The 17,069-nt window shown below is 34.7% G+C and overlaps 2 protein-coding genes across 2 annotated transcripts in view; one reads left to right on the forward strand and one right to left on the reverse strand.

The window, feature by feature from the left end:
- The window catches only part of LOC128231648 (pre-rRNA-processing protein TSR1 homolog), an 18,326-nt gene extending 9,846 nt beyond the window's left edge, over positions 1-8,480 (forward strand). The window contains exons 11-19 of the mRNA XM_052944694.1: positions 113-271; positions 2,508-2,668; positions 3,196-3,355; positions 4,608-4,659; positions 5,629-5,834; positions 6,411-6,513; positions 6,842-6,982; positions 7,618-7,692; positions 8,199-8,480. Coding sequence (XP_052800654.1) covers positions 113-271; positions 2,508-2,668; positions 3,196-3,355; positions 4,608-4,659; positions 5,629-5,834; positions 6,411-6,513; positions 6,842-6,982; positions 7,618-7,692; positions 8,199-8,416 — 1,275 coding nt within the window. The 3' untranslated portion in view covers positions 8,417-8,480. The remainder of the gene's footprint in view (positions 1-112; positions 272-2,507; positions 2,669-3,195; positions 3,356-4,607; positions 4,660-5,628; positions 5,835-6,410; positions 6,514-6,841; positions 6,983-7,617; positions 7,693-8,198) is intronic.
- Positions 8,481-9,180: 700 nt separating this feature from the next.
- LOC128231650 (uncharacterized) lies at positions 9,181-16,163 on the reverse strand. Its single transcript, XM_052944700.1, has 6 exons — positions 16,057-16,163; positions 15,003-15,197; positions 14,226-14,297; positions 13,072-13,224; positions 11,959-12,019; positions 9,181-10,491 (listed from the first exon to the last, which is right to left on the reverse strand). The coding sequence occupies exons 1-6, from the start codon at positions 16,128-16,130 to the stop codon at positions 10,414-10,416; spliced, it is 633 nt and encodes a 210-aa protein (XP_052800660.1). The 5' UTR covers positions 16,131-16,163; the 3' UTR covers positions 9,181-10,413.
- Positions 16,164-17,069: the final 906 nt, after the last annotated feature.

The raw sequence follows: 17,069 nt of genomic DNA on the forward strand, positions 1-17,069 counted from the left end.
TTATTGATTACCCGTATAAAAGAAACTTGCAAGAGAAATATCAAAGAAAATACAACATGAAATGCCATAAATAAATGAAGAACCTCTAAACATGTTCATTAATATCAAACAGGCTGAGGGTGATGTTGAGATGGATGAAGGTTCAGATGCCGACATGGAGGATGACATAGAGGCAGAGGCTGATATAGCTGAGCCTGACAGTGACGGCCTTAGTGACAGTGAAACAGGAGAGGACATTGATGAGGATGAGGAGGAAGAGGAATACGAAGAGGTTTGGCAAATATTTGTTTTATAGATTTTGTTGTTTTTTGTGTGGCCTGAAAAGATGACATATAGGGGTTACTTTTGTCCCCGTCGGCGGCGGCGTCCGCGGCCCATTTTCGCTTGTCCGGGATATATCTCCTAAACTATTAGTGATATCAACTTGAAATTTCATATGTACATAGATCTAATTGAGGGCAAGTGCAGTGCACAAGAACTGTTACTCTTGCTTCCATATTTAGTTATTGCCCTTTGTTATTTTTCATGCTTAAAGTTTTGTCCGGGGCATATCTTGTAGAATATAAGAGTTATCAACTTGAAACTTCATATGTGATAGATCTCATGGAGGGCAAGTGCAGTGCACAATAACAGTAACTCTTGCTTTCTTAGTTTTTAAAGTTATTGCCCTTTGTTAATTTTCATGCTTAAAGTGTTGTCCGGGCAAAATATCTTGAAGAATATAAGAGGTATCAACTGGAAACTTCATAGCTAGATAGATCTCATTGAGGGCAAGTGCAGTGCACAAGAAACGTTACTCTTGCTGCCATATTTTTAGAGTTATTGCCCTTTGTTAATTTTCTTGCTTAGGTTTTGTTCAAATGCCACCTACACTTGAAAGTTAAATGGCAACATCATTGTCTATAAATGAATAAAATGCCAATCAAACAGCTATAATGTCGACAGTAAATAATTCGTCAGGCGACACATCCGACTCGCAGAGTTCTAGTGTTTACTATTTTTAACTCATCTGTTTTTGAAGAAATATTTCTTAGCCTTGGTGACCCTGTGCAAAAACAAAAACTAAATGCAGCTTGGTACACACGCTGCCAGCAAGATACATACATGCCATATCCCCCGGCCGGAGATAAAAAAATTCCCCTGGAATTTAAAAAAAAAATAAAAAAAATCTTACACCATTGCGGAATTGTTTCTTTACATTCAGTTTCACTCACATTCACTTTGACATTATTACCTGATGTAAAATATCTAAAAATAAAAGATTAAAATATTACTATTTTGGAAAAGGAAGAAATTAATAATTTTCATGCCATTCTCTTAGTGTCTGAATGTCTTCATAGCTGATTGTATTTAGCAGAATTTTTTAAAAGACTTTGGAGGAATTTACAGTATTACAGTATGACATGACAGTGTATCATAAGGATATGATAAATCATGACATAAAACAATTCTGTATAATGAAAAAGTTAGAGGTTTTCATAGCAAAATATATGTGAATACATTTTTTCGTACTTGCATCTAAAATACTTTGAAATTTTGCCAACTTAAACCTGCCAAAAAATCCCCTAGAACACTACCAAAATCCCCCTGAATTTTCAGCCTTTCTGAACAAATCCCCCTGAATGGTCTCCAGAAAATATGGCATGTATAAAGATACTTTTGTGTTACAAAAGACAATATGCTCATGCATGGAAAGGCCCATAACTCTAACTTCAATATGTTATGCCCCTTTTTTGCTGAAAAAAACAAGATTAGGCAAGTTTTGGCATTCAAAATGCAACACTTTTGTTCTAAGGTTTAATACTCACAACTATTTTGTAATTGCCTTGATTTTAACATAGATCTCTGTTGATGCTATTGTAGATCATATTTGGTTCAAATGAGACTGAGAGATACAAAAGGCAGACTTAGAGACCTCTAGGCATTTAATATTGTAAAATTGCCTTGAGTTTAAACTTTGAAAGAAATACTAGGTCAGGCAAGAAAAACAAGTATGGCAATAATTTTTGGAATTACAAACTTATATAAACTTCATGACTATTTGGTATAAAGTTAATGGTTAAGTTTTGAAACAGAAATCATTGTCTTTCTATTAAGACAGCAAGCAGCTTGTTATTCCAGTTTGTAAAAGAAATATTTTATAATTTTTAAGGCTGTCAATACATTTATATATACATGCAAGCAGCAATTCAAGGTAAATCTTATAAATACCACACATGTTTGACATGTTCGACTAAAGCATTGTTAAACATATATCTCTTCCATTATTGTTTTTTACTTTGCATATTTGTATACATCTGTTCTTTTCTTTAAAACATCCTTTTCTCTTATTATGTATTTTTTTGTCTCATATACGCTGTCATGTTATCATGAACTAGGTTCTTAGAAATAAACTTGTAGCTAATGATAAAAAAGATACATGTAAAAGTGTGCACAGACATACAGATGGAGTGATTATTTAACATTGGGATTGGACCATTTATAGAATATGTAAATGATATTCACAGATCACTGTTGGTAAGGACGAGGACGCACATTATGATGAACAAATGGACATGCAGGAGGAATTGTCCATGCTCGAGAAACTCAAGAAGGAAAAGATGCATGTGACATTCCCAGACGAGGTTGATACACCTCAGGGCGTGAATGCTCGCACACGCTTCCAGAAGTAAGTGGCTTATTTTAATAATTCATTGTGTTAAGGGGTAAATAAAGCCCCCCTTTCATGATTATGATATGTCACAAGATGTGAATGCTTGCATAGCTTTTGTAAGAATGTGGCTTATTTGGTTCAAATTCATATTATTGGGTGAAAATCATGTAAGCTGCACTTGCCCTTTGCTTACACTGTGACACAATGCATGTCAGAAGTAGCTGACAGGTCTACAATTGATTTTCCTGATTTTTTTTTTTTTAATATATTTTAGTCTGACTGGCACTGGTGTTCATGATGAGGGGTCTTGAAAAACATAAATGTCCTTCCTGGTATTTTGTTAATATCATATAACTTGCAAGGAATAAAAAATTAATTTAGTAATGTTTTCTGATTGGGTTAGTACGACATCATTTAACCAATTATATACAACATTACAATTATCAGTTATGCTTTTATTTTCTCGCTCATTCAGAAGGAAATTGTGATCAATTCTTAACTAAACATCTCAATCTCTATTTAAATTGGTGAAACTTATCCAGATACCGCGGGTTGAAGAGTTTCCGCACCTCTCCCTGGGATCCCAAGGAGAACCTGCCACTTGACTACGCTAGGATATTCCAGTTCAATGACTTCCGAAGGATGAGCAGGAAAATTCTCAAGGCTGAAGATGATGAGGAGGAATCTGAAAATAGCGTTTTGGTAGGTGGCCTCTGTAACGCATTTTAATTGTATACAAAAATTGGAATGGGTTTAAATTTGAATCCTAAAAGTAAAATATCGTTCGATGTTTATTTTTTACAGATATTTTCTTTTTTATATGAAAAAATGCAAAAATGATATGAAAAGGCAAACATTTCATGAGATAAGTATTCATAAACTATAATATTAAGAATTTTATTAATCTTTATTATACCCCCACAAACGAAGTTTGAGGGGGTATATAGGAGTGAGCTTGTCGGTCGGTCTGTTGGTCTGTCTGTCGGTCGGTCGATCTGTCGGTTTTCATGGTTTCCGGACGATAACTCATGAAAGGCTAGACAGATTTGAAAAATTTTTGGTACACAGGTGTGACATCAGAAGATACAGGTCAAGTTCGATATTGGGGCTGGTGGGGCCAAGGTCACTGTTACTAAAAATAGAAAAATGGTTTCTGGACGATAACTCATGAATGGCTATACGGATTTGAACAATTTTTGGTACACAGGTGTAACATCAGAAGATACAGATAAAGTTAGTGAGCTTGTCGGTCGGTCGGTTTTCATGGTTTCCGGACGATAACTCGTGAAAGGCTAGACAGATTTAAAAAAAATTTGGTACACAGATGTAACATCAGAAGATACAGGTCAAGTTTGATATTGGGGCTGGTGGGGCCAAGGTCAAGGTCACTGTTACTAAAAATAGAAAAACAGTTTCCGGACGATAACTCATAAAAGGCTTGACAGATTTGAAATTTTTTTGGTACACAGGTGTAACATCAGAAGATACAGGTCAAGTTCGATATTGGGGCTGGTGGGGCCAAGGTCATGGTCACTGTTACAAAAAAAAGAAAAACGGTTTCCGGACGATAACTCCTGAAAGGCTAAACGGATTTGAACAATTTTTGGTACACATCAGAAGATACAGATCAATGTCGATATTGGGGCTGGTGGGGTCAAGGTCACTGTTACTAAAAATAGAAAAATGGTTTCCCGACGATAACTCATGAAAGGCTTGACAGATTTGAACATATTTTGGCAATAACCTTGGAGTTATGGCCTCTTTTCAAAGGAATGGTTTGCCATTCCTGTGTCCAGGCAGCATTTGGGGGTATTTGTCACTCCTGTGACAGCTCTAGTTCTGTCTGTTTGTAATCTTTTCTTGTCAGTAATGTATGTGGGACCAAAAACTAATTTTTTGAGGTAGAATGAACATGTTAGAATTTTATGATTATTTTGTAATATTCACCTTTCAGGCATGGTCATATGTACGTCTTCATATCGCTAATGTGCCGAAAGATTTGTATGGTAAGAGATCATTTACCAGATAGCACAGATTTAAGAAACTTAAACCTTGCCTATATAAATTCTTAACCTGGAATATATCTAAAGATTTAATCAAAACTCATTTTGAAATGTTACACGTTGTTTGTGTTTTTCTCAATTAAAATTGCATTCTATCATAAAATATGTTTGTCAAAAACTGTCACCATTACAAAGAAAAACTATTCTGCAGGAAAAAAAGTAATAGAGTACAATTCACTAACATTTTTTGCTCTAGAATAAGTTTTCTTGAAATGTTTTCAAAATTTTTTTAGCACATGAGATAATATTTTTTTAAAACAACATTTTGGATAAAACTATAATCTTGCATGGTAAAATGAGTTGAGGTTGAGATTTGACTTGTAAGCATTATTTGTAATATTGGGGCCTGTGTTGTTTGTTTTAAGATACTTCCCTATCCGTCTATTCATCTTAACCCTTAAGCTGCTGATGGCGATTTTAAAGGCTTTGCAAACAGCTTGGAACCAGACCAGACGCCGAGTAACTCGGCGCCTGGTCAGGTTCCAAGCTGTTTGCCACTCGGTCAATATATCTCCAAAGTTTTAAGTAAATTGAAAGAAATTTAGAATAAACCAGACAACATTTTTGAGCAGACGACAATTTACCCAGCATGCAAAGGGTTAATGTTACATGGAAATAAGATGCATTTTTTGAAATCCAACATGAAACAACAGTATAATGGCAATTATAAAGATAATGGCAAGGCTACGACAAAGCTTACTTTTGCGAGAAGATAGCTGAGGGCTATTCCATGTAAATATATAACCCCCGGGGGGTAGGCACTTTTAAATTATGCCATCCCCCTACAGAAGCAAATATAAAAAAAAATACTGGTAAGCATGATTATTTCCCTTGACTACTCTAACCTTTTACCTCCTGTTTCGGCAATGAACTGAACAGATTTTCAAATTATTATCCTTATTTCATATTCAGATGAACTTCCCGAGGACACGCCCCTCCAAATGTTCAGCCTCCTTCCTCACGAGCACAAGATGTCTGTGCTCAACATTGTCCTGCATAAAACCCACGACCTGGCTCGGCCCATACAGTCCAAGGACAGATTGACCTTCCATATAGGTTGTCGGAGGTTCACGGCCCGTCCAATATTCTCACAGCATACAAATGGGAATAAACACAAGGTACATTTTTTCACTCTCAAGTCTTTATTATTACAGCTTTGCTAGGCTAGAACAGCTTCATTCCTCATAAGATGTTGGAGGATTATAAGTATCTTCCATGGCTGCTCATGTAAGAAAGGTACATCCCAACCCAAGCGAAGGTTTTTTGTGCGGAAACAAGGATTGGAATGAACCAACTTACACTAGCAGCCATGTTAGATGCTTTTTTCTATCACCTCAGTTAAACAAGATATAGTTAAAAAAATGTATTTATTTCGCCTGAACTCATAAGTGCATAGTTTTAAAAAATTAGTTCCGGAACCTTATTTTTTCTTTCCCTATGGGCAAGATGAGGATTCCCAGCATGGCAAAATATTTGGATGTTCTTATCTGGGGTAGGAGAAAAATGCCTCCACAGCATAACGAAATAAGAATGGGAATGTACACAACCTATTGATTTAGTTGTTGAAATCAATGTTTTTTATGTGAAGCAACTGATTTTATTCATGTTTTTGATTGTTCACAATGTTTGTTGACCATGTCTGAAAAAGGCAAATTTTCCTTCGGCAATCATGATCTATTTTCCATCTAATTTAGTTTGAGAAGTTCTTGCCGCGAGAGGGAGCAGTGGTGGCCACGATCTACGCCCCAATAACGTTCCCACCAGCTCCAGTACTCGTGTTTCAGGATAGGCCTTTCGGTAAGGGGAATAACTCTATACATTTGTAGTTCATCATGCACCAAGCAGACATGGCTGTAATTAGTGCAGTTACCGGTACATTTTACAATTTATTTCATTGATAGTTTAGTGCTTTATGACAAAATGAATTTGTTTTTATAAGGTTGTAATGTCATTATATATGATCTACATGAGCATTTGAGCTTTTTATTTGTATTAAACTGCACATTATATGAACAAACTGCTAAGTGATCCTTAAATATTATTACTATGCAGTGTACAAGCTCTCGATTTAAATTACGGTTAAAGAAATTCAACATGTTCACTAAATAACTTCTCTCCTCTGTAGGTGGTATAGAGTTAGTAGCGAAGGGCTCCCTGATGTCCGTGAATCCTGACCGGGTGATCACTAAACGGGCTGTGATCAGTGGATACCCGCTTAAGATCAACAAACGATCATGCGTGGTCCGATATATGTTCTTCAACAGAGGTATGGGACTCAATTATATATCAACATATCTCATGTACCTTGTCAGATGTCTTTTGAGTATACATGTCAAGGTATATGATAAGCTAAGATCAGGTGATAAGTACTAATTTTACTGTAGAAAATATTTTATGATTGATAATAAAGCAGAAAAAAAAATATATAAAGAAAATCATTGCAAATTGAATTTCTTGATATATGCTCTGCCATTCATTATGCTTCATGTACCATTTGACCTAAATAATGATTTGACCTTAAATATTTAGCATTAAAGTCAAGGTCAAAGTTTGCTGTAAAGTACTTTAGTGTTGTTATTGTTTTCCAACATTCAAAATTAGAGTGAGCTTTTTCTTGTTGATGACACAAATGAGGCAATCTTTGAAGACATCATCTTGAAAGTAACCCTGTAATGGTATAGTTCAAGAAACTTCTATAGTGCAGTGGGAAACAATAGATAAAAGCAAAATAGGAAATAATTATTTTGAATGTAACAAGTAAAATTTTTGTGCAACACATATACATCAAGTGCCTTCCTGCTTATAAGGGAGCAGCGTAATCTATCACATGCGTATCACCTTATCGTACTTTCTTGCATTATTAACACAACCAATAAGCCTGTTATCCCTCGACTATTTCAGAGGACATTGAGTGGTTCAAGCCCGTTGAGCTAAGAACCAAGTGGGGTCGCAGAGGGCACATCAAGGTACCACTAGGTATGTTGGATTTATTTCCTACTACTGTAAATTTGATGTTAGATAAACTTCTTGTATAATCAGCAAGGTAAATGACCTCTGTCTATCTATAATTTACTTAAAAATCGGCTTAGTTTTATTATGGATTCATTTGTGGTGTACTGACCAGCAATTGACATTGGATGTTGGCTTAGTTGACTGTTTTCTTACTTCGGGAGCTTTTGTCCAATCATCACCCAAGTAAGACAGTGCCTGTATGGGCAAAATTATCAGGATTAGCAACCAGCCATGTTGCCCAAGTCACTTCAGAAGTTCAGAAATATTATGGCCCTTCAATCGCTTAAACAAATTTAGAAAAAAAACCTAAAAAAAATCATTTGGTTTTATAAGAGACAGTTTTCGGTCTTGTTATCTATTAAATATTAATTGAATGACCACTCATGCAATATGCTTTGTCATTATATTGACAACATCTTATAATTGTCATCTGTAACCTGCTTGATTACATATTGATTTCTACACATTAGGAACTCACGGCCATATGAAGGTTGTATTCGATGGACAGCTTAAATCCCAGGACACAATTCTGATGAACCTTTACAAGCGGGTTTTCCCGAAGTGGAGTTACAGTCAAGCAACGTCACGACCTAAAACTATCAACAAACCACTGAAGGTCATCTCCATGGAAACTATAGAAGAAGCGACGGAGGCTAAAGAAGGGGCGGCCTTCGCTTTGTTTGACTGACATGTTAATCGATTAAGCTTGATTGTTAAGAATTTCTTAAGACAAATTAAAAAATAAACTGAAATTTGAGTGTTATCCAACATAATTATTCTATAACCACACAAGGTCAAACAGGTGTTTCAGCCCACAGGGGAGATTTTTTTTCGCTATTGCACTTAGAATAAGTTGAACTAAATTAATAATAATTTTATGTCGAGTATGTGAAAATCAACTTTAAACTTAGGTTCTCAAGAGCTTATAATTATGTAGTGAGTAATGCTATACAGGACTGGTAAAATATCTACGTGGACTTCTATAAACATGTACATGTCATTAAAAACAGTAAACCATACCTAAGTGACAAGTACTACTGATAAATGAACAAAATGTAATCTGGGAAGCTAATCCCTTGAACAATAAACTAACCGCTGAACGACCAACTCTCGTGAACAGAATAATACAAGTATAATATTCATGTGAAATATTCGCAGTTCTGAGAATGAGGTTGAAATCAGTTTTTTAATTCTACTTCATGACCATTGCTTAAACTGTGGCCTGGACAGACACTAGAGTTAAAATTTGAAATATTGTAAAAACAGATTTGTTTATGCTCTTTTCAATGATTTATTGCATATATCAATGTTTTAATAAGTACGTTCACATAACAAGACATGTATGTAACATCATATTCTAAACAAAAGCTTATTGTATATTTGATTTACTTTTAACTTCCAATCACAAACAAAGATCCCTTCTCTGTTTAGAAAATATCCAACAAATCAGAAAAAATGAAACAACTACAGCAACACATGAATTTGTAATGAAAGAAGGTTCATGTAACAATACTGTATTTCAAAATGTAGGTACATACAATTCCAGCTTGCATTGTACATTGTCGAGAGTAATTAACCAATCACATCTATTTTTCAGCTCAAGTACAGTACAACAGTACACAGAGTCATATATTAACATGTCACTGTCAAATGAAGTAAACCATTCCCTATGTACAATGTGTGCTGTAAACCAACTCCAATTCATTTAATTACAAAAAACATGTAATTCAGGGGCAAGTTGCTCAAGAATAAACCACTTCGTAGTGCGACAAAGCACGTGGGACCATTATCATGCTCCTATGCAACATTTATTTTCATCTTATGAAACACTTCCATGTAACATATTGCAAAGATGTTGGTTACCCTTCGCTCGATAGCAATTGGCCTAGGAATTCACAACTGACCTCTCTAACAATCTTAGGTCCCGTATAACAGGATTAAGTATGCTCACCTTTTATTGTTATGTGTTATTGAAAAGTATGTCAATGAAAGTTATGATAAACTCAAAACCAAGTTTAAGCAAGTGACTTGGCTATTAAAAATGATATATGATACTTAAACCTGTTATGCTTAAGATCTTTAGAGAAATTGGGGCAAGATGCCTTAAGTCATTTGAGTCACTTCTTTATGGTGACATTTGTGAAGACAAAAACACTGCCAGTGTATGCCAAATGGTTACCTCCTGTGGATGCCAATGTTTGTCTACCTTGGATTCTATGTTCGTCTGCCAGTGCATGCCAATGTTAGTCTATCAGTGGATGCCAATGTTAGTCTATCAGTGGCTGCCAATGCTTGTCCACATGAGACCAATATTTGTCATTTTTTTCTTGATGGTCACTTTACAGAGGTATAACACAACAGTACTCACACATATTAGCCATAAGCAACATGACATAGTATGTGCATGTGGATATTATCAACAGATTTTGAGTTATTATCAAAAAAAAAGGTTTATACACTACTGCTGCTGCCAGTAACACCAGCTCTTTGACAAAATCTCAATGTCTTCAAAACTTAAAGAGTTTAAAAAAAAACATGTAGCAATAAACGATTACAGTTACATAGCCAGAGATTAAATGTACTGGTATGTGTGTTAGTTCAAAGAGAATTTGCCTCCTAGACAAATGAGGCTCTGCCTTTTCGTGTCACTAAAATAATGTTTAGAACATCTAATCCACCTGTCCATCACCCTGTGTTCTCCTGCTGTTGCAGTGAGGTATGTAAGCCAGGTAAGCTAGGCAGATGTAGTTTGTTACTTGGTACCTAAAATAAACAAAACACTATTGCTCTTCAGGGTAAACATAACACAACAATACAATGTCTTTACTAAATTGTTTTGCAAGTTCCAATACTGGGCCTGCTATTCATACAAGTAGTGATAATGTAACAATTTCAATCATTCTGAGTCAACTACTTGTGTACTTTGGATTTCAGTGATCTCTCTTTAGAGATGTATTTTGTTAGCATAAAAAGGTATTTTAGTTGTCGTTATACAGAAAACATTTAAAATATTGATATAAGACTTAGTGCATGTGCAACTATGACCATAGGGGCAATTTACATTTTTTTGTAAACTATTTAAATTATCCAGAAAAGGCTCTTCAAAAACAAATTCTGAAAATAAAAATAAAAATCCTAAAGGAATAGTCCGGCCCTAGCAGATTGGGCCTACACATAGATTTTTGCCAGAACACTGTTAATGCCCCTTTGCATCAGCTTTAAACTAGAGTTGTCACAGTGGTGACGAATACCCCCGAATGCTGTATGGACACAGGAATGGCAAACTATTTCTTAGAAAAGAGGCAAAACTCTGAGGTAATTGTACACTGCATTTCCACTTGTCATGCTTAGCCGAAATATGTCGTTTTAATTAAAATCCATTGAGTTATTTAGAAGTAATAGTGCTAAAAAAGTAACCAAGGGAAATAACTCTGTCATGAAATGAAAAAAGTTCTGGTTCTTGTACACTGCCCTTCCAATCCTTGTGCTTAACCATTTTGTGAAGTTTAATTTCATTTCAAGTTTTGCTCTAAACATTGTGAGTAACAAAGGGCAATTACTCTGTGATTAGCTGAATTAGAGTTATGGTTCTTGAACACTGCACTTCCTCACATTGTCTCTACCATTGTGTGAAGTTTAACTTAATTCCATCCAGTAGTTTTCAAATTATGCTTTGGACAATAAAATGTTACAAAGGGCAATAACTCAGTGATTAACTAAATTAGAGTTACGGTTCTTGTACCCTGCACTACATCTCATTGTGCTTTACCATTGTATATAGTTTAATTTAATTCCATCCAGTAGTTTTCAAGTTATGTTTTGGACAAGAAAGAGTAATAAAGGGCAATAACTCTGTGATTAGCTGAAATAGAGTTATGGTTATTGATCACTGCACTTCCTCTCATTTTGCTTTACCGTTGTATGAAGTATAATTAAATTCCATTCAGTATCTTATGCTTCAGACAAGAAAAATTAACAAAGGGCAATTACTCTGTGATTAGCTGAAATAGAGTTATGGTTCTTAATCACTGCACTTCCTCTGGTTGTGTTTTATCATCATATTAAGTTTGATTCAATTCCATCCAGTAGATTTGAAGTTATGCTTCTTACAAGGATTATTGCAACGGACTGACCAACCACAGGGTGACTCCAATATACCCCCAGGCCTCCTTCAAACTTCCTTTGTTGGGGGTACAATTAAAACAAAAGATAACAATCTACCAAACTCACCTGTATGCACAATTTCAGCTTGTTTGTGGAGTCACTGACCTCTTCCAGGGCCTCTAGTTTCCTGTACAGATACATGTGTAAGTGTGTATTTTGAACTTCCATAGCACAAACTTGGAGATTTATTGAATTAGGTTATCACTCAACAAATCATTCTACAGCCATTTATGTTATTTAATGTTTTTTGAGTAAATAGTTTGATGATTATTAATAATATTTGCTAATCGTACCATCATTCATGAAAGAACATAGCATATTTCCAAAATATGACTAGCAAACTAACTATTTGAAAGTATATAATGGCCAGCAGTCAATTGTATAATACTGGTTATCTTTTTGGTTTGGTAAAGGTCATTAAAATTGTTATTGATTGGTCAATATTTATCCAAAAAAATGTATTAACCAATCGAATCATTTAAATACAGATAACTGGACCAATTGTACAAAACTGGATAACTTTTCCATATATTATTTTTTGGTTAGTTTGCACAATCATGCAAGGAAATTAATTGGTCAACTGTCATTGTTGGAGGAATATCAACCAATCAATTGGCTGTTGGTGGGCAACTTAACTAAGTTTTATACAATTAAACATTATATATTTTACAACAATTGTGAAGAAAGTTGTGATAACTTATAGTAAGTCACTCTCGTATTTTTTTTTAATCATTAGAATTCACAGTTATAGCCTATCAATGAGGGTCATTACTATTCCCTGGTGAAAACACCTACGAATTTTTTTTCCAACATTGCCAATTTTTCCACTAAATCCTTGCAAAAACAGATTAGCCAATATCAAACTGTGTTTGTTTTCTGACCAACATGGGTCCAAAATGAAATTCCAAATGTTATGTTTTGTGAAATAAAAAAGTGACCCCAAAACACCTTCTCATGGAAGAGTCAGTGTATTCAAAAAAGAAAGAAACTTGATTTAATTTTTCTCTATATCCTGTTTATTTTGTAAAGCAATCTTGTTCATTTCCAGACCAATTTTGAATTTTAGTCAAAATGATGCATTTTTTCCAATCAGAAGGACCCAATTCCCAAATATTGGGAAAAACACTGCCTTATATGAAATAAAGGAAAATTTAGACAGACAAAACTCATCGTTGCTACCTCTCTTCCTGTCTGATGGCTGCCTTAAGCTCCTGTTGTTGTTCCCCGTGCCTCCCCACCATGGACTCCAGCTCTCCCACTGTCTTGTGCAGCGACCTCACGCTTCCATAATTGCTCCTGGGTACCTTCAACTTGGCTAGTTCTGCATTCAACCTAAACCAAATGTTTAAAAGTGATTTATAATACAACAATTTATAAGAAAGTTATGTTAACTTGATATGGTAAGTTATCTTATTGGCACAATGTTGAGCAAGACTGTAGTCTTGTGTGAGAAACAACAGAAACCCCACTTGTTCGGCTTGGTGACCACCATCCAAACTCATATGCACCCAGGCTGAGAATCGTACCCAGGACAACTTTGATAAGAAGCATCATTCGGAACTCCTCGGCCATTTTATCGAAAACAACCTCGGATGTATGCCGGTACATCTGTTGAAGGAGTTCGTAAAATTTTGAATTATATCATTAGTTAAATGTAGTGTTTTAGAGTTGTATTTATTGATTTAAGTTTAAATTTATTGTCATTGAATTGTATTATAGCAAACATAATGAAGAATCCCAAGATTTAAGTCACAAAGTTTAACTGCTAAATAAAATTACTACGCGATCTACTTGCAGCGGACTTAAACGTACCACTTTTTGAGTGTGTAAACCGTCCAAATACATCCAAGGTTGTTTTCGATAAAATGGCCGAGGAGCTCCGAATGAAGAAGCATGAGAGCTTAACTTGTTATTTGGTTTGTAATTTTATGCACAATTCCTCAGACCTTTATCAAAATTAATGAAATAGTAATTTACCTTAAGATTGCAACAATATGTGAAGAAACATTTTGTAATATATTGCAATTTTCAGAGCCTGTATTGCGATTTATTGCAATAGTTTGAAATATATTGTTAACTTCATAAAATATTAAGCCCCATATTTTTCAAACATAAATCATTAAAAACAGCTGATAAAAAACACCTTTATTGTAACATTTTTCTTATGAATCAAACATTTAAAAGATGATTTATGAACTCTAGATCATCATGTTCCAACATTACAAGTAATTCCTTATCTTTTGATGAGTTTTGTACTGATAGTATCAGAGTACACATTTTCTGTGAAGTTCATGCTATCTTTTAAAAAAACTATCTCAATGATTTGTACTTACAATCTACCAACATCGTTCATTTTACGATGAACATTGTCGTTCCTGGAAAACTGAGACCTGCTTTTCACCAACCTGTTAAATAGATCTGTATTACAACAATGGTTAAGAATACATCATGCATTGCATATATTGAAAAGGCTCACAGAAGACAGTGGCCACATGCCTATTTCTGGAGTCCACCTCAGAAAACCAGGGGATTTTGACATTAGCCAAGGAGATTTTTAATTGGTCTCAAATGGGTTAATATCTCATACATCCTTCGGGATTTTAATCACTCCATCCAGAACATTTTTATTTTCTTGTTCTACTTCTCAAAGCATTTTATTTAAACTAGCATTTCTTTTTAACTGATATGCGCTGTATTGATTTATATCAGTTGTAAGAAAATATATTGTTCTTATTAATTTAGTCATGAATTCATTTTATCTAAAAAAATATATTGGAGGATGAAAACTGGGGGATATGGCATATATGTGTTCTTAAACACTAGCTAAAGAACTTCAGCGAACACATTATATATTACCTTTTGGGACGTGTTTAATGTGTAGTAAACATCAAAAAAATAAATATCAACATTAAAGTTATGGAAGCCAAAACTGCTTAAAAACATGTGAATTATATTAACACAATTTAATAACAAAATTTCATCAATATTTTTCTTCTATCTGAAGTTAAATGACAAAAATATATATCCATTTAGTGTCTTTAAGATCGAACCTTTTGAATATTTTTAACCAGTACACATTTAGTCCATACTATAACCAACAGAATACTTACTTAACAGTACTGTCTATCAAATGATCAAGGTGTTCCTTCAGTGATTTCTCCAGCGGCTTCCAACCCTTCACCAGTTTCTTTTTGTATGTGGAGTAGACATTCTCTCGGATATTTACTTGTGTTGTTGTGGTAGAAGCTTTCCTTGTTGGATCTGAACGTCTGCTGACTGCCTTCTGTCCAGTTGTAACTTTGTATCTGGAAAGTGAAAAGAAATTAAAGCTGAAGATTATTTATATTACATTCAGGGATACTTTTTTATTATTTGACATTTCTTACGTATCTGTGTTTTGAGTCTGCCATACTCATAAAATTGCCAAAAGACTCATTGACGGAATTTTGGTGGACTAGGGTGGCACCATATTGGGGATCTTTGCAGCATTTGCAGCAAGCTTAGGCAGCACTGAGACTACTACTAATAATCCTACTCCCAGGGCAGCAGAAGTCCAATGATTTGTACACAGACAGATATTTTGACAATTTTTTATATGGCAATACTGTAAGCCATTTAGGGATTAAAAGCATATCTCTTTTTGAGTTATTTTTTTACTTATGCAGTAGGTGGGTGCTACTTAACAGGTGTGATTTTGATAGACCATGCCAGACTGACAATTACAACTGCAATCCAGGGACTTTGCTCCATAGGTAGCATTTAGACAATGAAATTGGTAAAATGGTAAGCTTACCATACCTTATCCAAACTTGTCTTGCACTGACAATTTAACTGAATAAGGGTATTACAGCTGTTTACTAGCCTATGGAATATGAGTTGAGAATACTTTTGTTGGCTCTAGGTTTAAATGTTTATATTTATAATACGTATACATTGTGTTTAGTCATTCTAAAATGCCGTCCAGGCTTTTTTTAATGATGGTTAGGCTAACCATCATTAAAAAAAAGCCTGGACGGCATTTTAGAATGACTAACAATGTGTTGTAGTTTACACAGTTACTTGGTAGTTTATGCTATGTACTGTATAAATTACAATGCATTCAAAGTACAGTTAAAATTTACGTGTAGGCTACAAGACTTTTGTAACATAAGTTTGGTAGTTTACCTTTTCGTTCTGGTAGTTTTGGCTGGTGGTTTCTGGGCTGTTTGATTTCTTTTTGTTACCTTAATTTTTGCCATTTTTAAGTCAAACTCTCCCGCCAGTTTCTGCGCTCAAAAATATCTAGAGTCGTAAGATTAACTGTGTCGGTTAAAAGCAACCATTTGTTTATAGGACTACATTCTACCATTAGTTGACAGACAATAATTCTAAGTTTATTCATACATGTTATTGTGTGCAAAAAATACTGAAAACTTGAATAGGTCGGCAACATTCTTCCAAAATGTTCTTTTTGTTTTCATTATTAATGGAAAATACTGCATAAAAGCTCAAACCCATTTTTACAGCTGTTTTATTTTATATTACCTCTATCTCTAACACAGAAAATCCTTTTCTTTCTTTCTTTTATTTAGGGGGGGGGGGGGGGGTAGAAGGGGTTGTCCACAATCACATATAGTTTCCATTTTCAAGTGCTTATCTTACGGTTAAAAGTGTTGTAACTTGTAAGCAAACAAAGTTATTTTAATATTTTACTTTAAAAACTATAGGGAACAATGCTACACGAAAATCTAATTTTTCAGACTGAACTAAATGCCAGACATCTGGTTTGGTGACTACCAACAGAACTCAATATCGCCCAGAATGTGTATTGAACTTTGGGCGACTTTGTTATAAGCAGATGCACTAAAAAACCGGATTTTTCTCTAAACATCCATATAACCTTGCCTCTATTGACTTAAGAGACTATGTCACAGATTGGCACCAAAAAAAGTTTTTTCTGTAACGAATCTCAGGACAATTATCTAATAGAATGTGTTACACTTTGATATCATAATATAAAAAAAGTACCAAAATGTAAAAAAAAAATTGTGTCGGAGACCGTGTTCGAACCCGCTTCGCCAAAATGTAATTCAGCGTCTTACTCACTGCGCTACAAAGGCTTATTCTAATAGGGTGACATAATTAAGTTATAAACCTACCTCGTGATAACACCCACTAGCCAATCACGCATAAGGAAT

This window comes from Mya arenaria, chromosome 4 (genome assembly GCF_026914265.1).
Source record: "Mya arenaria isolate MELC-2E11 chromosome 4, ASM2691426v1".
NCBI lineage: Eukaryota > Metazoa > Mollusca > Bivalvia > Myida > Myidae > Mya > Mya arenaria.